Source organism: Crocuta crocuta, unplaced genomic scaffold (genome assembly GCF_008692635.1).
Source record: "Crocuta crocuta isolate KB4526 unplaced genomic scaffold, BGI_CrCroc_1.0 scaffold186, whole genome shotgun sequence".
Taxonomy (NCBI): Eukaryota; Metazoa; Chordata; class Mammalia; order Carnivora; family Hyaenidae; genus Crocuta; species Crocuta crocuta.
Genome location: NW_027551569.1, coordinates 7,082,637 through 7,103,693, shown reverse-complemented (window position 1 = coordinate 7,103,693; position 21,057 = coordinate 7,082,637). Strand labels below are relative to the sequence as shown.

Below are 21,057 nucleotides of genomic sequence, written 5' to 3'. Positions count from 1 at the left end.
GTACATGTTATTTTTATTTATTAAAAAAAATTTTTTTTAATGTTCATTCTTGAGGGACAGAGACAGAAGGGGACGGACAGACAGTNCATGAGATCATGACCTGAGCTGAAGTCGGACGTTCAACCAACTGAGCCACCCAGGCACCCCAGGAGTACATGTTATTTTTATTTATTAAAAAAAAATTTTTTTTAATGTTCATTCTTGAGGGACAGAGACAGAGTGAGAGTAGGGGACGGACAGACAGGGAGGGAGACACAGAATCTGAAGCAGGCTCCAGGTTCTGAGCTGTCAGCACAGAGCCAGATGTGGGGCTTGAACCCACGAACTGTTAGATCATGACCTGAGCCAAAGTCAGATGCTTAACCGAGTAAGCCACCCAGGCACCCCTATTTTCATTTATTTTTAAAAGGAAGCTGTATGCCCTACATGGGGCTTGAATTCACAACCCTGAGAACACGAGTTGCATATTACACTGACTGAGCCAGCCAGGTGCTCCATGATTTGGTGATTTTAAAATTCATATGAGCATATGCAAGGTAGCTTTTGTTGCTAAATAAACCATTAAATTGCAGTGGTCAGGCAGGACCAGAGTCCTTTGAATGCCTATATGGAAGTACCTGCTGTTAATGGGAGAATTGGAAATCTGTGTTTCAGAAAGGGTGGGTTTGGGAGAAATCCCCTCACTTTATTATGCTGAGAATGCCTCACGGGAAAATCCTCGAAGTGGTAACAAGGAGTCTTCTTTGGAGTAGGATGATGTAGAAATTTGGAGAGCACAGGGCATAGAGAAATGATAGCATCAGGGGACAGTGGGCAATTTGTTTGGAATGAATAGTAAGCATAGTAAAATGGGTTTAGGGTCTTTTGCAGGTCTTTTCTGACCAGATGCCCTCTTTCTGGCAAGCAGTAAAGACCGGTAGATATTTTCACAAATTTTGCACACTGTGCAATTCATTTATGAAAACTTGATACTGTTCTAATCTTCATTGGAAGATTTATTTTTGCTTCCCCAGTACTTTCAAGGGGAAAGGCCCTGTGTGTTGCAAAACTGGTTTTATTTACACAGGTTAGTGTCTGGGGCAGCACATCCCACTGTTGCTTTAGCAAGACCTAATGCAAGAACCAAAGAGGAGGGAGCCCTGTGTCTGCTTTATGTTGTGAATCTGCTTTCTGGTGTTGGCTCAAAAAAGGGGGCCTTTTGTTCAACATCCAGATCTTACCTTGTGGAATCATACTCTTCAGTTATGTGAGTGATAGTGACTAGTGGTATGGAAACTGTAGGTGGCCCTCCCACCCTTTAGTTTCATTGTGTGGGAATGTTTTAAAATTTTTTTAATGTTGTTTAAAATTTATTTCTGAGAGAGAGATAGCATGAGCAGGGGAGGGTCAAAGAGAGGGGGAGACACAGAATCTGAAACAGGCTTCAGGCTCTGAGCTAGCTGTCAGCACAGAGCCTGATGCAGGACTCGAACCCACGAACCACGAGATCATGACCTGAGCCGAACTTGATGCGTAACCAGCTGAGCCACCCAGGTGCCCCTGTGTGGGAATGTTGACTGATTACAAGGGATTAGAAGAAAACAGGTTTAGAAGTAAGAGATTAGGAAAGGCTACTAAAGTAGGTTTCCAGGAACTTTCTAACTTCTCTTTCTTCTAAGAATTGGAACCCCCTCTTTTGGTCTTCTGTTACAAAGCGTCAAATGGAAGTTGACATTTGGTAGGAGCATCTTACATTGAGAAGTGGGCAGTACTGATCACATGGTGTAGCCCTCCCTCGAGTGCTGGCCAGGAGCAGGTATCATGCCGCTGGTAGTGGGCAGGACCTGACACTGTCCAGTGCAACAGAATTACGATTTTGGATGTTTGTCTCAAAGGCAGGAAACTCCTCTACTTTTCTAGGTATCTAGCATTGGTGTTTATAGGTTGCTTTTTTAAAATCCCTGTTTTCCATTTCTCCATAGAAATGCTGCAGGGCTGTTTGAAGGAAGTTTGCTTTAAACAGTTTTGAAATAATTATGTGGCTTTAATTGTCCGATAAATACATGAAGAAGGGAGCATTTAAGTGGTCTATGGCCAGCAGCTGTATTTAAAAATATTTTATTTTTTTGAAAAGTAATACACATGGTACAAAATTCAAAAAGACACAAAAGGGGATACAGTGAAAAGTCCCAATCCTGTACCCATCTACCCTGTCACCCTCCCCACAAACTACTGTTGTTTCTAAGAATTTACCCTACAGGTATGATCCATAGATATAATGTGAAATAACATATAAGAATATTCATTACAGCATTACTTATAAATAGCAAGAGATTGGAAACATCCGTCAATAGGGGACTGATTACAAATTATGATTTGTACATTCAGTGGAATAGCATACGATTATAATATAGAGTGAGACGACTCTTTGTGTGAAAATATAGAAAAAAGCAAAGTGCAGAATAGCAAGCATAGGGTGGTCTTTGTGTTCTGATACAAAGAAATCCATATATGTGCATGAGGTTTTTCTGGAAGGGTAAGCAGGAAGGTGAGGGTTGAGAGGAGGCACAGCGCCAGCAGGTGTACTGAACAGTGGTAAGAAGTTCTCTGAACCGTGGGCTGTAAGGCAGAGTGGCGAGGATGAGGTCAGCAGATACCCAGCTGTCTTCCCCTTTCTTTAGATAAATAGCAGCACATGTTATACTTTGTTATAAAACCTTTTCCCCCTTAGTCTGATTTGGGTTTCTTATCAAAGCATTTAGAGCCACTTTTTTTTTTTCCTTTTTTAGGCCTCCATGGCAACTAATAGTTTCTGATCTTTCACTGTTACAAGTAATGCTGTAATAAATAACCTCTGACATGTATCATTTCACATTTGGTGAAAAATATCTGAAGGTTAAATTCCTAGAAGATTCAAAGAGTAAGTAAGAGCTTTTATAATTTTGAAAGACATTGCCATATTATCCTCTTCAGAAGTCGTGTCAGTTTCCGCCCCTGTCAGCTGTGTGTGAGTGCCTCTTTCATCAGATGCTTGCCAACTAGGAGTCTTAAATGTTTTGATCCTTGCCAATCTGACAATTTGTAAAAAGCATCTCCGTGTGGTTTTAATTCCCATTTCTTTTATTATGAATGAAGGCCAGAATATTTTCACATGTGTAAGAACTATATATTTTGTTTGCTGAAAACGGCTAGTAGAGTGACCTAGCTGTTTAAACTCATGTGTGTCTCAATTTCCTCAGCTGTAAGTTAGGGATGAAAGTAGTAAGTAGGATTGTTGGATGATTAAATGAAGTTTGTTTACAGCTCTCAGTGTGGTGTCTGGCACATAACAGGCATTCAGTAAGTTATTACGGGGTGGCTGACAATCGGAGCAGCCGCTAGGACAGGACATAAAATTAAGATAGCATTCATCCCTATGTCTTCAGGCACGTTCATCTACATTGCCTTACATCAGACAAATGCAAAGACAGAGCTTTCCTTGTCTCAGAAGAAAGGACCTTTTCCCTTGGGATCCCAATCATAGGCTATTGGCAGAGCTGGCAAGAGGGTAGGCTCAGCCTCATGTCTAATATGTAGACAGCCAACATGGTAAAGAAATCTGGTTTAATAGGAAATAAAAAAACCAGAAAAGCCCAGATGTACATCTTTTTATTCCACCATGGTCTTTAACTCCCAGCCAGCCCACATTGGAGTGGGACTCTCCTTGTAAACTGAGAGGGAGACCAGCCATCCCATTTTTGACAGAAAGATGGCAGGGGCATCTGAGAATAGAAAAAAACACTGGAAATCTGGCTTCCCCTACAGAAGACTGCACTGTAGCTCACAAGCTAGAAAACAGACCCCTTAATTTTTTAGTGCCTCAAAACTGGTGTCCACAAAAGGAGAACCCAGGAGAGATTTGTTTCCTGTAAAAAGCAGTAGGTATTTAATACAGGTCTTCAGAGATGGGCGCCCTGTCCTGTGGCAGCCCTTGCTGGGGTGCACGTGAGCTATCACGGGTAGATGGTGAGTGTTTACCCAAAGCTACTGAACGTTTTCTTTAGACTTGTTGAAAGCCTAGCTCCTCCTTTCTTAACAACTCCCCATATTTTTCATATTGCCCTTTCCGCTTTCTCAGGCTCCTTGTTCCCCTTCACTCGTGTCTCTTATACTCAGCAAGCTGCTGTCAGTCTTGGTCCTCTGAGATGAGCGCATCTTCTGCCCCTCCCTGGGGCCAGAACTGCTACGGGATGGAGATGTGGCAGAATCTGGCCCAGACAGGACTGGCTGAGTGGAAGTGATGGTTGTGTGGGGGAGGCGGCCTTGGAGTCACTCCCCAAACTTCCCCCAATCCTTTTCTGCTCAAGAGATACTGAAGGACCATCCCTGGGCAAATGTAAGCTCTGACCCAGTTGTGGAATAGGATGTTTGTGGATCATGGCTGGGAAAGGTTATCTGCAATGTGAGGCCAGATGACCTTGCATGTTTGCACAGCTTGAGGGGGTAGATGAGGGCCATCCTTTAGTAAGCATCCATAGCAAGGCTAGGACAGATGGCAGACTGGTCCTCATGGCCAGTGGCTGAAGCATTAAAGCATTTGTTGGTGTTTGAGCCAAGCAAGGGCATGGCAGCATGAAGTCAGTGACAAGCTCACAGCCAGAACCTAAGCTGGGAGAGTAGCAGGCGGGGCTGGCTGGAAGCTGGGCTGCAGGGTCTTCTGCCTGCTTCTTCATGGTGTCTTCCCAGCTACAAAAGCCTCCTCAAGGCCCCTGCCTCTGTGGCCAGGGCCCATTTCCAGGTAGGTGCCCACACTGAGCCATCACTGCTACTCCTTGGCAGTACAGTGTGGGGGGCCTGCCTCGGCCACATAACCGGGCGAGCAATGGCAGCGGTAGGAGCCCTCGGTGTTCTCGCAGTGACCATGGGCACAGAGTGCAGCAGGCCCGTTCAAGTCATCACACTCATTGACATCTAAGAGGAAGGGAAGGAAGAGAGAGCTGTAGGGAACACAGGTGCCTCTGTCCTGGGCTCATGAGGCCCCGGCCCCTGCCCTGCAGTGGACCCCTACATGTGACAGCCAGGAGCTGAGGTAAGTGCTCCAAACTAAGCAACTCAGAGACACAAAGCAGGTGGTAGTGAACCCATCCCGTGCCCCTGGACAGTGACCATGCTCTCTTGTCCTTGCGTTTCTTCTGTCTAGGAACCTCCCTGGAAAGGGCTTTCTTCACACAACAGGAGACCTTTGGTGCTCTCACCACTTGGCCTGGTTCCAGACAACCCCGCTAGGGGGCAGCAGTGAGTTTTTCCACTCTCAAGTTCAGTCTTGTATTCCTAAGTGAGCCATGGGCCAGTCTGACCTTTCCGCCTGGAGCCATCAGGGCCATCTTGCTCCCTGGGCATTGCCACCAAGATCAAAACTTACCCACACAGGCCATGTGGGCCATGTCCAGCTGGAAGCCCTCGAAGCAGTCACAGGTGTAGCCCTCCCTCACTCGCACACAGCGGCCGTTCTCACAGCCATTCAGGATGCCGCATTCCTCTGCCTGGAGCCCTTCGAAGCCAGCCTGGTGCTCTGGTAGGAGGGAGTCAGAAGGATGTTGAGGCCTTGCGCCTAGCAGTGGGACCCTCACCCTCCACTATGAAGGGTTGCTCCTTTTGAAATCCTAAGGGCAGGGTTTCAAAAGGGTTTACCCTCACAGAAAGATGCTAAAACAAAAGGCACTACCCTTAAGAAGTAATTACGGAGACATGCTATACTTTAAATGTCAGCTTCAGGAAGGTTGAGACTCCTTGCTTTCACAGTGCCAGGGTTCCCGAGCAGGTGGGTGTCTCTGTATAGCTTTGGTTTTGTGGTTGGTGGTGGTTAAAGTCTTTAGACAGTTTTTTGTGGGGAGGAGAGGGCCGCAAAAGGGGATCACCCTCACTCAGCATGAAGCGAAACTTAGAGATCTGCTTAACTCTCCTCTTTAAGCAGGTACCAAGCCCGTGAAAGACCGTATCCCTGATCCCTATGAAGGCTTTGTCTGATGCAGTGGCGGTTCCTGGGGCAGCCACCACATCCACTGCCCAGGTGCCAGGCTTAACTTCTTCATTAGGACCCAGTCCTATGCGCTGGGGTCTGTGCCATGTACGAACTGAGTTATCATAGTGGGCCTTTAAAGTGACTAGAAATCCTTAATGCACATTTCAGGTCACAACTCTGAGCTTGTAGACCAGGTTATTCTGCACCCTGTGGGTGGTGTGGAGGGAGAAAAACAGACCGGAGTGTACCTGCTTCCTCTTGCTCTCTCAACTCCCACAGGGAAGTTTTTGAGGTTGGGATGGTGTCCTGTCCTGTACCTCTTTGGTTCATCAGAGTTGATCGGGTCTGACCCAGGCATTTGGAGTTGTCCCTTGAGTAACCTGTGAGGGCTGGCTGGGTCATTTCCCTCCCCCAGTGTTCACACCGGCCTCACCCTGCTGGCAGTGATTAGTAGGTGGAGGAATGGAAGTGAAACCATTTTGGTGCCTGCCACTTGCCCATTTTTGCAGCAACACAGACCTGGATGGCTGGCCACGTAGTGTGGCTGGAGTTCTGAGGGCTGCAGCGGGGACTCAAGAACTGGTATGTGGTCCCCTGGGCGGCTGGCTGTGTTGGGGAACGGTGGCTCTGGGATGGTGTCCTCAGGACCCAGGTAGTTGTAGAAGGGGGCCCCGTCCGGGCCATAGAGGCTGTAGTGTAGGTCCTCAGGCCCAGGGCCATACTCATAGCCTGGCCGGAAGTGGACCCCGGCCTCGCGCTCGGCTTCAATCCGGGCCACGTTGCACAGCTGAGCGTAGACCTCTGTCAGGGAGGAGGGGGAGGACACTGCCAGGTTCCTGGTAGCTAAAGCCTGGTGTGCAGTTCCCAGGCTCCTTTCCCCGGGAGAGGGAGCATGCTGGGACTGGTGTCCCCTGGGAGTTCCTGACAGTGCCCCTGCCCCGCTTTGTCCCCAGACAATAGGGATGGAAGATGGCCACACTCTTATTGCTCTACTCCTAAATCCCTCCTTCCAAGGTGAGGGCCTTCCCTTCCCGGGGGCCTATCCTCCCGTGCAGGCACGGGTCACCCTTCTCACCAGAGCTCCTGGGGGGGCACAGGGCACACTGCTGGCTCCAGGCCTCGCCATCCTGGCAGCAGCATTCTGTGTAGGTGGTGCGGCGCCCATGCAGGGGTTGGCTGCACACATAATTGGTGACCCTTTTCCAGCAGACGTCCATGTGAATGTCGTGGTCAGGCAGGTCCTCTGGTGGCACAGCGCACAGAGGCACATGAGTTTCCCAGCCCAGACCCAGTCACCCCTGCTGCCCCACCACTCCAGACCTACTGACCCGTGCCGCCGGTGCTGTTCACGCAGCGCTGCTGGCCCAGGTCCAGGGTGAGCGGGGGGCTGCAGAAGCAGTGGAAAGAGCCTTCAGTGTTCACACACTCACCGTTCTCACAGACCATGTCCTGGCACTCGTCGTGATCTGTGGTGGCAGAAAGGCAGAAGGGATGTGTGGGGCAGTGCCAAGGTGGCCTGCCCATGGACTGTCTTCATGGAAGGGGGTTTTCTTGTAACTGATACTGAAGAAGTGGCACCCTGCTTCCCCCTCCTCCCCTGACCCAGCCCAGTCTGGGGCGGGTGCCCTCCACAGGGATGCCTAACAGGTGTCCAGCTACCCTTAGCTCACACCTGCCTTTTGCAGTGGGAACTCCCAGCAAGAATGGGGCTTGCTGGTGGGGGCCGGGCGAGCATTCAACTTTGGGCGCGGGGGTGGGGAGGGGTGGTGTGTGTCCTCACCTTCACACTTCCTGTGGATGGCATCGTAGTGGTAGCCAGGATTGCACAGGCAGATGTAGCCAGGCACCGTGTTGAGGCACCGGCCGTTCTGACAGAGACCGGGCCCGAACATCACACACTCGTCCGCATCTGTGGGAGGGCAGAGCTGAGGTGAGAAGCGGTATGAGCTAGACTTGATGGGTTTGAGTCCTGGTGCTGCCAGTTGCTAGTCAGTGGACTTTGGGCAACCTGCTTAAGTTCTCTTTGCCTCAGTTTCCTACTTAAAAATTTCTGGATACTATTAATCTCTTAGAATTGTTCTGAAGATTAAGAGGTTAATACATGTAGGTGCTTAAATAGTGCTAGGCATGTAGCTACCACTTAAGCAAAGCTACTTCTAGGATTTCCTTCTTCAGCTTGAGGATTAGGATGTAGAAGGGCTCCTTCCAGAGCTACCCGCTTTGAGTGTGAGTTCCCTGAAGTTTCTGGTTTTCTAAGTGAGGCCAGGCAGATAAGCAGCTGCCTCTGGATAGCTGTACTTCCCACTCTGTCCCTGTGCCCTAGGACTGGGTTGGTCAAGATGTCATAGTTCATTCTGGAGGGTCTGGCCTCGGGAGAGCAGAGAAACAGGTGACACCGGCAGTAGGAGCTCAGGTCAGAACTTGTAGCTGCACGTCTGCAGGCAGTCAGCCCCGGGACAGGACCCAGGGAAGGGACCTGGGAGGCAGGGGCTTTGTGCAGAGCTTCCCTGGGGACCTCCCGGAGGACCAGGCTGGGCCAGCTCAGGCGAGTGGAGTCTGGGGAGGAGGGCCTTTAGGGAGGTTACCTGTGTACGTGGTCTGTCCAAACATCCAGGCTCCGTCCACGGGGATGTAGCCTTTACCACTAGGGCAGATCTCGCTGAATTCCTCTGTGCAAGGAGGCATCCAGGCTTAGAGACAGAAAGGCTCTGCCCCCGTCTTCTCTCCCCTTGTTTTAGGGTCACCTTGCAGAGCTGACACTGAGGGTTCAGGACCCTGAGGGGCCTTACCTGAGTCCTCAGCTGGGCAGAGGTCACAGGTGTCTCCCCAGCTGGCACCCTGAGTGCAGCAGCACTCGGCCTGTGTGGTGTTGCGGCCCAGAAGGCTGGAGCAGGGCAGCTGGTCATTCTGCCCAGAGTAGCATTCCATGCGGATGGGGCCTGGGGGGTGGTCCCCTGGTGGGGCCTCAGGAACACTCTGACCTATGTGTGATGGATACCCTTTATTATTGTCTGTCCATGGCTCTCTGGGGCACCCTAGGCTTTCAATTTATTTTCAAAATGTTTTGATTATATAGTAGCACTCCACAGTGTACAACACGCTTTTACTGTGTTTATCTCGTGTGATGCTCTCAACAGCTTTATATTATCACCCCCTTTTACAGATGAGGCAGTTGAGACTTAGAAAAACTAAGTGACTTGCCACAGCCACCAGCTACTAAGTGGCATTGACCCCTGTTATTCTGGCCCCCAAGCCCCTGTTCTTTCTGGTATACCACCCTGCCATCCCCCACCATAGGGAGTGCCCTCAGTCCTTGGCATAACCATACAGGAAGCCCTCCTCACTCCTCAGCTAATACTGCACTCCAGCCCCTCCCACCTTGCCTGTTCCAGGTCCTGTTTTCTTTTCCCCAAGTCAGAGGAGGCCAGCTGAGTCCTAGTCCAGGCCGGGATGATAGGCTGGACCCGGCAGCTCAGGGGTGGAGTGAGCAGGAGAGAGGGAGGCTTAGCTTCAAGGCCTCCCTCACCAAAGGGCTCCTTGGGGCCCCTGTGAGGCTCAATCTGAGATCCTTGGGTACCTTCAGTTGGCATCAGGGCTTCCCGAGCCCCCTAGACATTCCCTGGCCTGGGACGGACACACCTCTTGTCTAGACATTTGTTGCACTCGACTCCTTCCCCTGCTGCACTGCGTTCCTAAGTGGTACCCTTGCCCACACTGCCCCGGGCCCGGCCCAGCCTCCTTCCCAGCAGCTGGAGCAGCGGAAGTGCTTTGTAGGCCGCAGAGTGGTTATACGAGACAACGGGGTAGAGTATGGGGGATGCTCACCTCCAGCCACCCGAGGGCGGCAGTGCCCCTCTTGAGCGTCGTACTCCTCCAGGTCACTGGCACAGAGGCACAGGAAGGAGCCCTCCACATTCTCACAGAGCGCCGCCCCACACACCGCCAGCATGAGCTCACACTCGTTCACGTCTGCCAGGCACGAGGACAGGCTTGTGGGTGGAGGAGACGCAGCCTGTGCCCCCTGCCCCTCTGCCTCCAGCCCACTGGCCAGATCCTCCTCTCTTCCCCGCAAAAGAAACAGACTAGGTCTTGGGAGAAGAGCAGAAGGGAGCCAGCAGGAAGGAAGAACAGATGAACAGAGGACATGGGAAGGGAGAGAGAAGGAGAAGGGTGGCAGGAAAGGGTCATTAAATGGACACGGAGGAAGGGTTCCTCCCTCCGTGCACATTGTCCAGATGTGCCTCCTGAGTCCCTGAGGTCTCCGGAGAAGGGGGTGCGCCTTCGCTAATATGCTTGCTCCCGCTGCTGCCAGGACGTGGTCCCGTTTCTCCTACCAGCCTGGTCACGCTGCCCGCTATAGGGTGGAGCTGCAACCCCCCTTCCTTGCCCACTCTGTGAGGACCTATTATGGAGTCGTGTGACCTTAAACATTTCAGGAGGAGGGCCCTAGGGCCTCTATCCAGGACAGTCAAAGTGTGGAGATTGGCCCAAGGGCCTCCCCTTCCCTGGCCTCGAGGCTGGCTAGCCTGCAGGCTTCTCACCAACACATTCCCAGCCGGAGGCCGAAGTCTCGAAGCCCTGGTCACAGAGGCAGCGGAAGGAGCCGTCAGTGTTGTCACAGAAGCCGTGGCTCCCACACATGGTGTCGTTGGCACACTCGTCTATGTCTGTGGGACAGTGGGGACTAGGGTGTAGGGTGCACTCTTGCTCTGTTTGCTGAGAATACTTGGTCTATTGACACCAATGTCCATAAAAAGTGACTTCTTAAACACAGGACAAGAACACTCTAACATTAACGTTCCTCTTCAGTTTTTGTGTAAGCCCTGCTCTTTGGAAAATATGCAGACTTCAAACAGCAAACTTCAAAACTGCAGAAACAGTGTCCTCAGTAGAAAGCAATTTCCAGCTGGATACGTGAAAGATAGGAGCCCTCAGCCCCCCTGCCTCCGACTCCCCATTCCTACTCACCGATGCAGTCTCCGGTCGGAGCCAGGTGAAAGCCAGGCTGGCAGCCCAGGACACAGCGGTAGGAGCCAGGGCTGTTCTCACACCTCCTGCCCTCACACACCGAATCTCCGTAGTCCTTACACTCGTCAATATCTGTCCCGAGAGCCAAGAGAGGGGGCAGAAGGGGGCAGGTTACTGCTTTGGCCCCACCTTTTTGGCATTACAAGGTCATGCTCCACAACCTTTGGGGTCCTTGATCTGTCCCAGATTACTGTGCTCAACTCCAAACCTTAAGTTCAGGATCATTTCTCCTGACCCAGTAGGGATGAGCATCTAGGAAGACAATTCTATGCTGTTTAGGAAAGCACCGAGTGCGTAGGCTTCTGTAATATATTTTTTCCTTCACCCCCTTCTCCCTATGGCAGAGTAGTTTATGCCTCTTTATATACAATCTTCACCAAAGCGTGCTGCAGAAGATTGTCTTCATATCTGTCTCCCTTGCAATTTGAAGATTGTCCACAACTGTCTACTTTGCCCTAGCAAAAGACATTGAACCTAGCAGACGTTTAATAAATGCCTATTGGATCAGTTTGGCTTTAAAAACTAGATTGTGTGCTCTGCTAGCACAAGGCTCATGATGGTCTTCATTTTGTCATCCGTGGATATGCCCGGAGTCAGCAGACGCTCAATAAACACATTCTCCGTTGCATGATTACCCTGTGGAAAGTGCTCTGCTTTCTGCAAGCTGCAGATTCTGGTCCCAGGGAGCTGAGGACCAGGCAGGGGTAGAGGTGGGCAGATGTGGGCAGAGCCCTGTCCACTGCCCCCTGGAGACCTTACCCTCACATTCCCCACTCTCTGGGGAGGGCTGGAAGCCTGTCTCACACAGACAGTTGAAGGAGCCCTCGGTGTTGACACAGTGTCCTCCCAGACACCGGTCTGTGACTGCACATTCGTCCACATCTAGAATAGAGACATCTGTCAGCAGACCCAGCCATGGGTCTCTGGGGCCCTAAGTAGTCCAAAGGAGAGCCAGAGAGTGCCTCAGGTTAGGGAAGAGCTAGAAGATCTGAGGAAGAGTCGGGAGCTGGAGGCCAGAGGCCAGGCTGGGGGAGGAGCCCCAGAACTGGGGCACTACCAAGGACAGCAAGGTGACAGCCAAAGGGTTCAGATGGCACATGTCTGTCATAGATAACATGGAGAGGCCCTGTTGAGTGCCTTCTTGAAACCTGGCTCCCTCTCTCAGCCTCCCACCTCCCATCCCTGGGTGGGGCCAGGAGCACTTTATTTCTAGTCTAGACATAGCCTCCAGCGCCCCCTGCTGCTGGAAAGTGGACATGGCTAAGCTGGCTTCTCACCCTGGCAGCTGGTGCCCCCCTCTGCGCTGGTGAAGCCTGGGGCACAGAGACAGAAGAAGGACCCATGGCTGTTGAGGCACTCGCCATGGGGCGCACAGTACTCCTCTCCCACGCACTCGTCCACATCTGCAAGAAGGTAGGTGTGGTGTCTCCCAGGCATGTTGCCCCCTCGCCCCCACACTCATTGTCCACGTTCCTGCTGGGGATCCAGAGCCACTCACCCTCACACACGGTGCCATTGGCCAGCTGGAAGCCTGCGGGACAGAGGCACTGATAGGAGCCAGCCGTGTTCTTGCACTCGCCTCCCAGGCAGCTGCTCTGGAAGTCTTCACACTCATCCACATCTGCAGGGTCACACAAGGTGGAAGGCAGCCNCCCTGCTCACTCGCTCTCTCTCTCAGAAATAAATAAAAAATATTTAAAAAAAAAAAAGCACAGCTAGGAGGAGCCGGCGAGGGATCCTTGGGGGAGCAGTGTGCCTGCAGCTCCCTCCAGCTCTGCCCTAGCCCAGCAGCCTCTGGCTGGGCCTCTCCAGCTGCCCACACAGCAACCCCGGGGACACTTGGCCTCTCCCAGCAACCTTGGCCTACGGTGGCCAAATCCACTACCTTACCGTGGCTGCGACGGCTTAGTTTTTCTGAGAAGCAGTGGTAAAACAAGTGAAGGAAACATACAGAGACCCTAAGAAGGTACCAGGAACCAGGTTCTTTAAGTAGGCCTACAGAGTGCCTGGTACAGGCTGATATTTTCCAAAATACGGTCCCAGCTTCCACCCTTACAAAGAACCCACGAAGCTTCATGTGGAACAAACTCCCCTGAAGCCCGTGATCCAGTGGCTCATTGGCCCACTAGAACCAGATTTGGAATTGCCTTCCCAGCTCCTGACGAGGGAAGGGTGAGAGTAGGTGTCCTCAGCTAGCCAGTCCAAGGTAGACAGAGGGGCCCCTGGCCTGCAAGCAATCCCTGCTGTGTCTGGTCACTCCCTTCTCTAAGGGTGGTGAGTTAGTCTCCTGCACCCCATCTGTGCTCCCTCCCTCATGGTGGTGGGGGAAGGGAGTGCTCACCTTCACAGGTGTGGCCCAGGGGGTTGGGCCGGTAACCATCCTCACAGTCCCTGCAGGAGAAGGAGCCGGCAGTGTTGGTGCAGACTCCTGAGGGGCAGACTCCCGGAAAGGCACACTCGTCCAGGTCTGGGGCAGACAGCCAGCCAGTCACCCTGTGGGCCTGGGAGAGCTCCCTCTACCTGTCAAGGCAGGAAGCTCCCCACACACATGGCCTATAGGGCAGCCCTGGCAGCCTCTCCCCAGAATGCTCTGGAAGCAGCTCTACTATCAGCTTCCCTCCTGTCTCTGCGACTCCCTTTTTTTCCTCCTGTCCTCACCTCCAACCTTGGGGATGATGACAAGAGATGCTCTCCTTGGGGCCAAGTCCATTCATAGGGTCCTCTAGTCTAGTCTGGAGACCCCCAGCATCAGCTCAAAGCTGGGGGACAAATGGAGTGTTCTTTGGGGGGTAAGAAGGCCTATATTCTTGATCCCCCTCTGCCAGCCCCTCCCTAGGTTTACCTTCGCAGGCAGTGCCATCTTCATTCACCCAGTACCCGCTCTCGCAGGCCGAGCAGGTGAAGGAACCCTCGGTGTTGAGGCAGAGGCCCATGGGGCAGGAGGCCCGGCTGGCACACTCGTCGACATCTGAAACAGGCCATTGGGTTCTGTGTGGGACTCTGCAGGACAGACATGCCAGGACAGACGGAACTACAGGTGGGCAGGGGGAGGGGGAAGGACGGGTGGTGGCAGGATGTGTGGTTGCATCGGATGGTCAGGGATGTGGGACCAGGGCTGGATGAGGGGTGGGTGTGCAGAGGGAAGGAGCTGTAGGGTTTGCAGGGAGGAAGGGCGCTTCAGCATCCATGTACCTTGGCAGCCCTTCTCATCCGAGGTGACCTCGTAGCCCAGCTCACAAGAGCATCTAAAGGAGCCCTCCAGGTTGATGCACTTTCCATGGGCGCAGACCCCAGGGGTCAGACACTCATTTACATCTGTTGGAAGAGAAGTCCAAGATGGCAGCCTGGCCTCCTCTCCTTCATGTGGCCCCCACTGTCAGGCTTAGGGCATCTCAGTTATGAGGCCAGGAAGTCAGCATGGCCACCCTGGGGAGGCCATGAGGTTGTTCCTGCTCCTGGCCCCACCCACCTAGTTTAGGGCAGGGTGCCCTTCCCACCTGAGCCCACTGCAGCTCTATCTGGTAACACATAGCACTGTGCATGTCCTAGGAAAGGAGGCCAGGTTCCCCAGCACTGGGGCTGGTTTGGCCCGTCTGAGGACATCTGGAATGAAAAGTCCAAGACCCTTGGCTCCCCTTACAGTGGATCTGGACCTTTCTGACCTCCTATTTGCCAACCAAACTGGTGGGATTCCACATTCCCAGCCCAACAATCAGCTGCAATAGGTGAGTGGGCAATGCAGAGAGAAGCCAGTCTATGCCTGGGTGGCTGACTGGAGTCTCTCGGGCCTGGGAAATGCCTGCCCTCTCCAGAGCCTCAAGGTATTTATTCAGTTTAGTCCCTCCAGGCATTCTGAACCCTGGGCCTTTCTTCCTGATAGGACTGATGGGAAAGAACACTCTTCCTACACCTGACATGTACCCCCCTCTGTAGGGAGCAGAGCACCCACTGTTGAGTTAGGTGTTCCTGTTTAGATATTGCTATTGAGATGCAGAAAAGCAGAAGACCCTCCTCCCTAGGGGCCATAGAAGGACTCGGCTGCCTGCTCACACCACCAGAGTCAGCCTTTTCCTAAGATTCTTGGCAACTCTATCCTGTAGGATCCAGCCACAGAAGCTTTTGGAACCTTGGGCTGTAGCTCCTGGATAGCTATGGACAAGGAACCAAGAGGCCTCCACCCAAGCTGATTCAGAGGGCAGAGCACCAGTAATTGAAGCACACCCATCTCATGCCCAACATCATGTGGGAACCCAGCCAGGTTATGGAAGACAATTGCCTCCAAGCCACTTCCCCCTGCCCATCTGCTTCCCTCCCTGTGTGTGGGCTCAACCAGAGGTCCCAAGGCCAAACAGCCCTCTTCCTGCCTTGGTGAGCAGCCCTCACCTACACAGCTCCCGCTCTGGCCCCGGTAGCCCTCCTCACAGGCTAGGCAAGTGTAGGAGCCGGGGGAGTTGACGCATCTCCCATCGGGGCAGGTGCCAGGGTGACGGCATTCATTGATATCTGCAAAATAACATCCCCTCCCTTGGTCATCCCTGGGAACTGCAGCACATGGGTAGATCTGTGAGGAAGCAAATCCTTGACCCTGCCCTTGGTGGGGGAGGCAGATGGGGGAGAGGGAGGGATGCCAGTTTCTGTACAGATGGAAACTAGGAAAAAGTGAGTGCTGTCTGGTGTTCCCAGCTCACCTCCCACCCACTGTCCTGGACAAGAGAGAGAGACAGAAGAACTTTAGAAAGGGAGACTCCCTGGGTGGGGCAAGAGGCTGTGGTCACCACAGCTCTGGGAGGGTGGGAGAGCTCTACTTCATAAGCTGGACTTTTGGGAAGGGCCTTCCTATCTGCCTTGGGGAATCCTGTTCCTTTACGTTACTGGGTTGTACATGCTTAGTACAGCAGGTCCCAGAGAGCCCAGAATAGACCGCCAGCTGGGCAATGATGGCAAAATGGGCTTCCCTGCACCAGGAAATGAGGACTGAGGATGACCCCCAATCTTGGATGTGCCACAGACCAGCCCTGAGGCTGATGCAGAGTCAAGAGTGGAGGCTGGCAAGGCTTCTTGGCTGCAGAGACTTTTGTTCCAGGTGAGAACCATGTAGGGCTCCCAGCAGCCACCCTGCTGAGATCCGGGGGAGAGTCAGAAAGGATGAGCCTGGGCAGCAAGGAGGAGGACAGAGATCTTGCTCCCGGGAACTGCAGGCAGGGTTCTTCCTGATACAACCTGGCATATCCAGAATTCAAGGCACACAGGGGACTTGGGCTGACTTAGGGAGGTCATAACACAGGGATTACACTCTGGGTCAGGACTGCAGGAAGACACTATGTGCCTCCGGCTCAATTTGGAGGCTGCCAGTCACTATTTGTGACAGACAGACTGACTGAGCTCCAGAGGAAACAAGAGGATTTACTGTTCCCAAATGGGTAGTGTCATTCTCCTGGAGGAAGTCCACCAGCTTGTGCAGATTCAGAAGCTCGACTGCCCAAGAGGAAGACCTGCTCAGCACCCATGGAGGAAATGCAGGCGGCCGGGCCAAGGGTCAGAACACAGGCTTTCTGCAAAGGGACGAAAGCCAGCAGCTGCTGTGACAGAACAGGATACGGGCCCTGAGGTGGAGAGTGAAAATGATTCTCCTCTGAGGTTGTTTGGTCTGCAGAAGTCAGGCCACATCAAAGCCCTCTGTCCCAGGGCACCCGGGCCCTCTCAAGGCCAAAACTTCACCCTGAGGGCCCAGAAGAGGAAGGTATAGAGAGGGCAGGTAGTTATTCAGGTGGGTATCTGCAAGGAAATACCCAGACCCCGAGGCAATCTTGAGGACACTGAGATGAGGTTCATCTCTAGAAAGAGGGTAGCTAAGAGCCGCTGGTTGGGTTGTGGTGACACTGGGCTAACCTATTCTAAGGGTTTCTGAAAAGACAGAGATGGAGAGAATGAGACAGAAGAGGAGGACTGAAGCATCTAGGACCACCAACTTTGGCCCCTCAGGAGAAAGTTGCCAACACCATGCTCTGGGGACCTTAGCTGAGGTACCAGAAGAAGGATGGGCAAAGCCATTGGGAATGATAAGCAATCATTGCTTCAGGAGATAAAGAGAGAGGTGAGGACCCTTTTTTAAGACCACACTGAGGAAAAATGAAATCTTTGGATCTCTCCTACAGGGATCAGGTAGTGTAAGAAGGAGATTAGATTTACCAGGAGAAAACAGCCCTGATGTCTCTCCTTCCCCAAACCTTCTGGGCACATCTGTGGAGGTGTTGCACAAAGTGTCCTATGCTGGGCACCAGGAGACTCTTGGTACTGACCCTGTTTACTAAATAGTCCAGCTTTCCCCCTGCTGGGCCAGAGTAGGCTTGTGCCTCCTGGTTCTTTCTCTCTTTAAGTTTATTTATTTTGAGAGAGAGAGAGCATGCATACAATGTAAGTGGGAGAGGGGCAGAGAGAGAGAGAGAGGGAGAGAAAGAATCCCAAGCAGGCCCTGTGCCATCAGTGCAGAGCCTGACATGGGGCTTGAACTCACAAACTGTGAGATCATGACTTGAGCTGAAATCAAGAGTCAGATGCTTGACTGGCTGAGTCACCCAGGCGTCCCATACCTCTTGGTTCTTTGGGTCGGACTAGGGCACTAGTGCTGTCTGATGAGCTATGATGTGCTATAATTTATGGACCAAGGCATAATTGTGAGCAACTCTTCCTTTCTTCCATGAAGACTGGCCACATTCAAGAGGCTGGCTATTCCTTTAGGCTAGTTCTAGAGGGAAGAAACATGAGGCAGGATCCCTAGCTGACCCATGATGGACACGTAGCATTGATCGGATGTCAACCTTGCTGTGTTCTAAGTCATGAAGCCTGGGGTCGCTTGTTAATGCAGCACAACGTAGTCTATCCCGGCACACCACTGCTGGCTTCCTTCCTCAGATCAGAGCCTCAGCCAGTGATTATTGTATGTGGGAGGTCTGTCAGCAATGTAAGAGGGAAGACAGAAGATCAAAGCAGCCCTTAGTCACCCCAGGAACCAAGGAAAGCCTCTCCCAAATGGGAGTGCATGTAACAGAGCCATCTGCCAAGCCCATCGAAAGGAGCCAGATAAAGATTCCGGATGAAGTAGATTTTACTTCTGACCAGTCCGTGTTAAGGGCAAAGGCTCTAATGTCACCAGATATCTTGAAGCTGTTCCACCAACCCCTTGGTATGTGGACTAGAGCTAGATTTTTTTCTCCCTAGTCTAGGGTTTGAATTTAAATCTAAAATTATTGTATATTTTGCTGAGTTCTAATACCGGGGTAGCTGGGGACAGGAGCTATTGGTCTCATTGTTATATTCCTAGCCCATGGCTGGGACAAGGCTGGTACTCAACCAATGTTGCTGACCAAAGAATGAGCCCACATGACCGAAACTTCATACATTATTGGTATGAGGTTCTGAAGAGACCCCAGAGGCCCCAGGGAAACAGGCACCCCAGGGACCAGCTTGCCAACTTGCCTGTACACTGGGAGGATCCTGGGTCTTCCCTAACCAGGGCTTCGTTCTTTGCGTGGGGAACTGTAAGGTGCCCATCCCCATTCCTTGTGAGAGCACAGGGTGGGAGGGGAGGGTGCTCAGTCAGGGGCCAGAAGCTCAGGAGACCTGGAAGGTGGTTGGGGGCACAGCAAAGCTCTGGAATCTGCAAGGGGATCCAACCCCTTTCCGTGGGAACCCAGAGTTTCTGGCATGACGGAAATGCCATTGAAACTTTGGATGGGCCGCTGTCCAGAGCTCTCAGGCCTTCCACCAGAGACACTGAATGTAAGTGGAGAGAGTGGTTTCTCAGTTGGAGTGAGAAGAAAGGGCGGGGAGGCGGAAATTGACTGGGCTCCCAGGGTGACGGCTGGGTCTGTGGTTACTGATGGAAACCTGGAGAAGTGTGCAGGCTACATCAGCCTTTCTTTCAGCAGACTGAATGTCTGCCCTGGGCCAGGAACTCAGCCTGACCTCCCAGCCGAGGTGTGTCTCGAACTTTTCCTCCAGAAGGGAAGGGGACAACGTGGAGGTGTGGACTGTGGTGTAAGGGGGTCTAGAGGTGAAAAAGAATGGGGCCTTCAGATAGAAACATTCCCCCCTATTCACTGAAGGTCTTGTTGTGTATATTAGCTTACTTGGTCCTCACAAGAACCTCTGAGATGGGCTTATGGTTTCCATTTTAAGATGTCAAGACAAGAGCCAAACCCAGGCCTGTCTCTACAGAGCCTCTGCCCTTAACATGGACTGGTGTGTATAAATACGATCTTTTTTAATGTCCTGGAATTTTCTTGGTTCATCTCCTTTGGGTTTGCTTTTCTTTTTGATAAAGTCTAATGTCAAATTTGTAATGTTGTCTGGGGCACCTGGGTGGTTCCGTCGGTTAAGTGTCTGACTTTGGCTCAGGTCATGATCTAATGGTTCATGGGTTCGAGCTCTGTGTTGGGCTCTGTGCTGACAGCTTGGAGCCTGGACCCTGCCTCACATTCTGTGTCTCCGTCTCTCTCTGTACCTCCCCTGCTTGCATTCTCTCTCTCTCTCTTTCAAAAATAAAAAAAAAAACATTAAAACATTTTAAAAAATGTAATGTTTTGATGCTTGAAAGAGGTAATCTGTCAAGTACGAGGACACCTCCTGGCACATAGTAGGCCCCCATCAACTCTCCATTCTCCTGGAAAATGCCAGGCTGTCTGACTCTATCATCCTTATGAGGACAAGAGAGAGCATTCTGGCTTTGGTCATGTGTAGGCCAGAGTATGAAAGGGAAATCACCAAGAGGGAGGCATTGAGATGAGAACATGACACCCTGGGGGTGCAGATAGAGAGTTGTCTGTCCTACACCCCCAGCCACCTCTCCCCTTTGCTAAGTAGGACCTTCTAGGACTCCGGACCTAGCTTCCCTGCTAATGGCATTGGGAAGGCACACCCTCCCTTCACAAGCTCTTCCCTCACCTCCAGGACCCTGTACAATCAGGCAAGTCCTTGCCAGGAAGAGCCTGGAGGCTGAGAGGTGTCTGGCCCTAACCTCAGATCCAGGACAGGATTTCTTTCCAGAGAGAGCCCTGATTTACCCTCATTTATTCCTGTCTCCACCAGTCTTAACACATAACCCAGGTCTCTTTCAAGCATTTGCCCTCCCCAGCCTGGCAAGGAGGTGGTAATGGGAAGTTGCCAAGAGCTGGCGTGATAGTGGCAGCTTCAAGCCGGTCTGTGGGGAGACTAATTGGCAGTGTCACAGCCACCTCTTGGCAGGGCCTGGGAAAGGCAGCAAGGGTTGGGGATCCATCAATCATTCTTCATTCACTCATTCAGCTAGCATTTGCTTACATTTGTCCAATGCGGGACATTTATCAGGTCCAGCCCCAAGGAGCTCGCAGCCCAAGAAGCTGTAGCAACTAGGTCATGGATGAGGCCACAAACACCTCCCAGACAGACCGGTTTCTCCTCTGTCATATAGGGGAGTAGTGTGACTCAGGCAAGGGGAAGAGGTGTACAGAGGGATATTCCCAGGGTCTCATGCATATAAAGTTGCTGTGCTCCCCTGCTGTGGGGGGCCCTGGGGAGGGACCAAGAGATGGTAGGGCGGCCAGCAGCCCTCCCATATCCCATTTCTTACCTTGACAGTGTCCCTTCCTGACCATGATGTAGCCCTGGTCACACTGGCAGTGGTATGAACCCTCAGTGTTGGTGCATCGTCCCCCGCTGCACACCCCTGGCTGCTCACACTCATCTATGTCTGTGAACACACAGGAAAGTCCTGGGTTAGTGCAGGGGTCCTGGGCCATCCCTTCAGAGGCCCAGGACAAGTTGCCCATGCTGAGGGCCAGGCAGGAAAAGCATCCTTGCTGCAGCCATGATTGGTGGGAGGCTCTTATGCCAGGTCTGAGACTGATCTAGCTCAGGCCCCTGCAAATTCTGAGGGCCCTTTGAGAGTATCTTTGGGAACTCTCAAAGCTGTCTTCTCACCCTGAGGTAAAGGCTGGTCTTGAGGACAGATGACAGTCCACATGGCATGATCTGAAGGGACCAGTAAAGCCCCCTTCTAGCCCCAGGGCACC

At 52.1% G+C, this 21,057-nt stretch overlaps 1 protein-coding gene across 1 annotated transcript in view; it reads right to left on the bottom strand.

The window, feature by feature from the left end:
- Nucleotides 1-2,081: 2,081 nt before the first annotated feature.
- Nucleotides 2,082-21,057, bottom strand: part of LTBP2 (latent transforming growth factor beta binding protein 2) — a 105,764-nt gene continuing 86,788 nt past the window's right edge. Inside the window, 19 exon segments of the mRNA XM_077750763.1 lie at nt 2,082-4,929; nt 5,381-5,530; nt 6,500-6,781; nt 7,056-7,223; nt 7,309-7,446; nt 7,761-7,889; nt 8,566-8,649; nt 8,770-8,961; nt 9,806-9,949; nt 10,522-10,647; nt 10,949-11,080; nt 11,768-11,890; nt 12,286-12,411; nt 12,507-12,629; nt 13,350-13,475; nt 13,851-13,976; nt 14,201-14,323; nt 15,392-15,511; nt 20,616-20,735. Coding sequence (XP_077606889.1) covers nt 4,784-4,929; nt 5,381-5,530; nt 6,500-6,781; nt 7,056-7,223; nt 7,309-7,446; nt 7,761-7,889; nt 8,566-8,649; nt 8,770-8,961; nt 9,806-9,949; nt 10,522-10,647; nt 10,949-11,080; nt 11,768-11,890; nt 12,286-12,411; nt 12,507-12,629; nt 13,350-13,475; nt 13,851-13,976; nt 14,201-14,323; nt 15,392-15,511; nt 20,616-20,735 — 2,678 coding nt within the window. The 3' untranslated portion in view covers nt 2,082-4,783.